The sequence below is a fragment of the Egretta garzetta genome, unplaced genomic scaffold (genome assembly GCF_000687185.1).
Source record: "Egretta garzetta isolate BGI_Z169 unplaced genomic scaffold, ASM68718v1 scaffold506, whole genome shotgun sequence".
Classification (NCBI taxonomy): Eukaryota; Metazoa; Chordata; class Aves; order Pelecaniformes; family Ardeidae; genus Egretta; species Egretta garzetta.
The window spans coordinates 119,413-121,606 of record NW_009260065.1 but is presented as its reverse complement, the minus strand read 5'-3'; the positions used below and the strand labels follow the sequence as shown (position 1 = coordinate 121,606).

The 2,194-nt window shown below is 63.5% G+C and overlaps 1 protein-coding gene across 1 annotated transcript in view; it reads right to left on the bottom strand.

Moving 5' to 3' along the window:
• Positions 1–2,194, bottom strand: part of DYSF (dysferlin) — a 109,469-nt gene that overhangs the window by 57,840 nt on the left and 49,435 nt on the right. The window contains exons 31-32 of the mRNA XM_035896592.1: positions 1,102–1,131; positions 463–489 (exon numbers count right to left, since the gene is read on the bottom strand). Of these exons, the coding sequence (XP_035752485.1) occupies positions 463–489; positions 1,102–1,131 (57 nt within the window). The remainder of the gene's footprint in view (positions 1–462; positions 490–1,101; positions 1,132–2,194) is intronic.

Here is a 2,194-nt window from a genome sequence, read left to right as displayed (position 1 = left end):
CCCCTCAGCCTCCTCTGCTCCAGGCTGAACCCCCCCAGCTCCCCCAGCCGCTCCCCAGCAGCCTGGGGCTCCAGACCCCTCCCCAGCTCCGCTGCCCTTCTCTGGACACGCTCCAGCCCCCCCAGGTCCTTCGGGGAGGGAGGGGCCCAACCCTGACCCCAGCACTCGAGGGGCGGCCCCCCCAGTGCCCAGCACAGGGGCACGGTCCCTGCCCTGCTCCTGCTGGCCACACCACTCCTGATACAAGCCAGGATGCTGCTGGCCCTCTTGGCCACCTGGGCACCCTGCTGGCTAAGCTGAATTAAGCACGGAGCCCATCTACCCTGTCCTGCTGATGATCACTCAGGTTACTAAAATCCTGATGCTAATGACTTGACTCATCTGAAGAGAAGTGGCTGCCCCGTGGAGGCACAATTTTAACGATCTCCAAGATGAAGAGACAACGAAATCCCATAGACTCACCTCATCCAGGCTGGAGGACAGCTCGCTCTGGAGAAGAGGAGGAGAGTATGGAGTTAGAGCAGGTCTCACCCATAAGCCCATCCTCGGGCTTACAGCTGTAGCTGATAACTGAATAGAAACCGGACGCTTCCCAAGTTCCTGCACAGCACCACCCCCAAGCTTGAGAAGAAACCAGTGTAGGTAACTTAAAACCATTTAAAATCCAGCGCCAGCGAATGCCTTTGCTCAGGCGGGCTGCAGGGTGGGAAACACGCTGGAGCTGTCGGGAAGCACAACCCCTTGCCGTGGGAACGCCGCCGCTACCGCGGGGCAGGGAGGTAATGGCGTGTTTGGCACCCAAGGAATTCTACCTGGAACGGGACACATTTGCCCTGTCTGACGGGCCAAAAGCGAGGCGCCCCATGACCCCAGCTCTCTTTACCACCAGCTGAAGGAAACCAGCATCTCCACACGGGGATTCCTTCCTCCTAAAATAAGTCCCTAAGCCAGGACGGACGCATTGCCTGCAGAAGCGGGGCTGCAAACAAGAGTCCACGGCAAACCTCCACGGGAGCGACTGGTGGTGCTGGGAGCCAGCAGGGGAGGGGACGGGACGAGGGGCGCAGGGTGTAGGAGCTGCAGAGAGGAGAAAGGCATTACCTCGAAGCCAGGGATGTGATGGACAGCCGGCTGTGGAGAAAAAACACATAGGTTCCATCAGCACTCCTGGTGCGACCTCAGCGTTATCCGGCAGAGAAGCATCAGCCCTCCCATAGTCACGCGCCGCCTCCCCCCGTGCCCAGTGCTGGGCTCCAAAAAGCCAGGGCACGAGGGCAGGGCTCTGCCTCTGCACGGGGGCACGAGCAGAGCCTCAAATCCCCCCGGCTGCTTTCTGCCAGGATCAAACAAAATCCGTAAAGAGGACTCCCCCCCTTTCCAAGGTCTTCCCCACCCAGTTCAGAGCGGGGTGAGGAGGAGGAAGAGGCTGCCTGCAGACGATTCAGTGCCCCATCGCGACAGCAGAGGCATCCCCTGGCCCCCACCCCGCAGCCCCTCACTGGTGCAGCAAGGCTGGTGCCCAGCACCCCCCCGGGGCAGCTGCAGCAGCATCCTGCGCGGGGCACAGCATCCCTCCAGGAGCAGAGCCAGGACCTACGTGGGAGAGAGGGAGGAGGGGGCTGCGGGACCCTGGTTCCCAATTAGCACCTTGGGGCTGGGAGGGAAGAGGCTGCCTCCAGACGATTCAGTGCCCCATCGCGACAGCAGAGGCATCCCCTGGCCCCCACCCCGCAGCCCCTCACTGGTGCAGCAAGGCTGGTGCCCAGCACCCCCCCGGGGCAGCTGCAGCAGCATCCTGCCTGGGGCACAGCATCCCTCCAGGAGCAGAGCCAGGACCTACGTGGGAGAGAGGGAGGAGGGGGCTGCGGGACCCTGGTTCCCAATTAGCACCTTGGGGCTGGGAGGGGGGAACGGGACGGGGAGATTTTGCCCTCCAGTCCATCCAGTTTCCCTGGCGTAGAGGCACCTCTGGGCTGCAGCCAGGCGCCGCGGCCAGTGGAAAAGCCAGGGAGGGCATCGGCGAGGGGGTGGTGTGTGCGGGGGGACAGGGAGGGTGGGAAAGCGCGTGGGAGCAGAGTGGGGCACGATGAGGAGCCCTTCCCACCCGGGCTGGCTCCCAAGCACAGCCTCCTTCTCCCGCGGCTCCTTACACGAGCAGCCAGCCCCGAGCACGGCAGGCTGCCGCCGGAGGCAC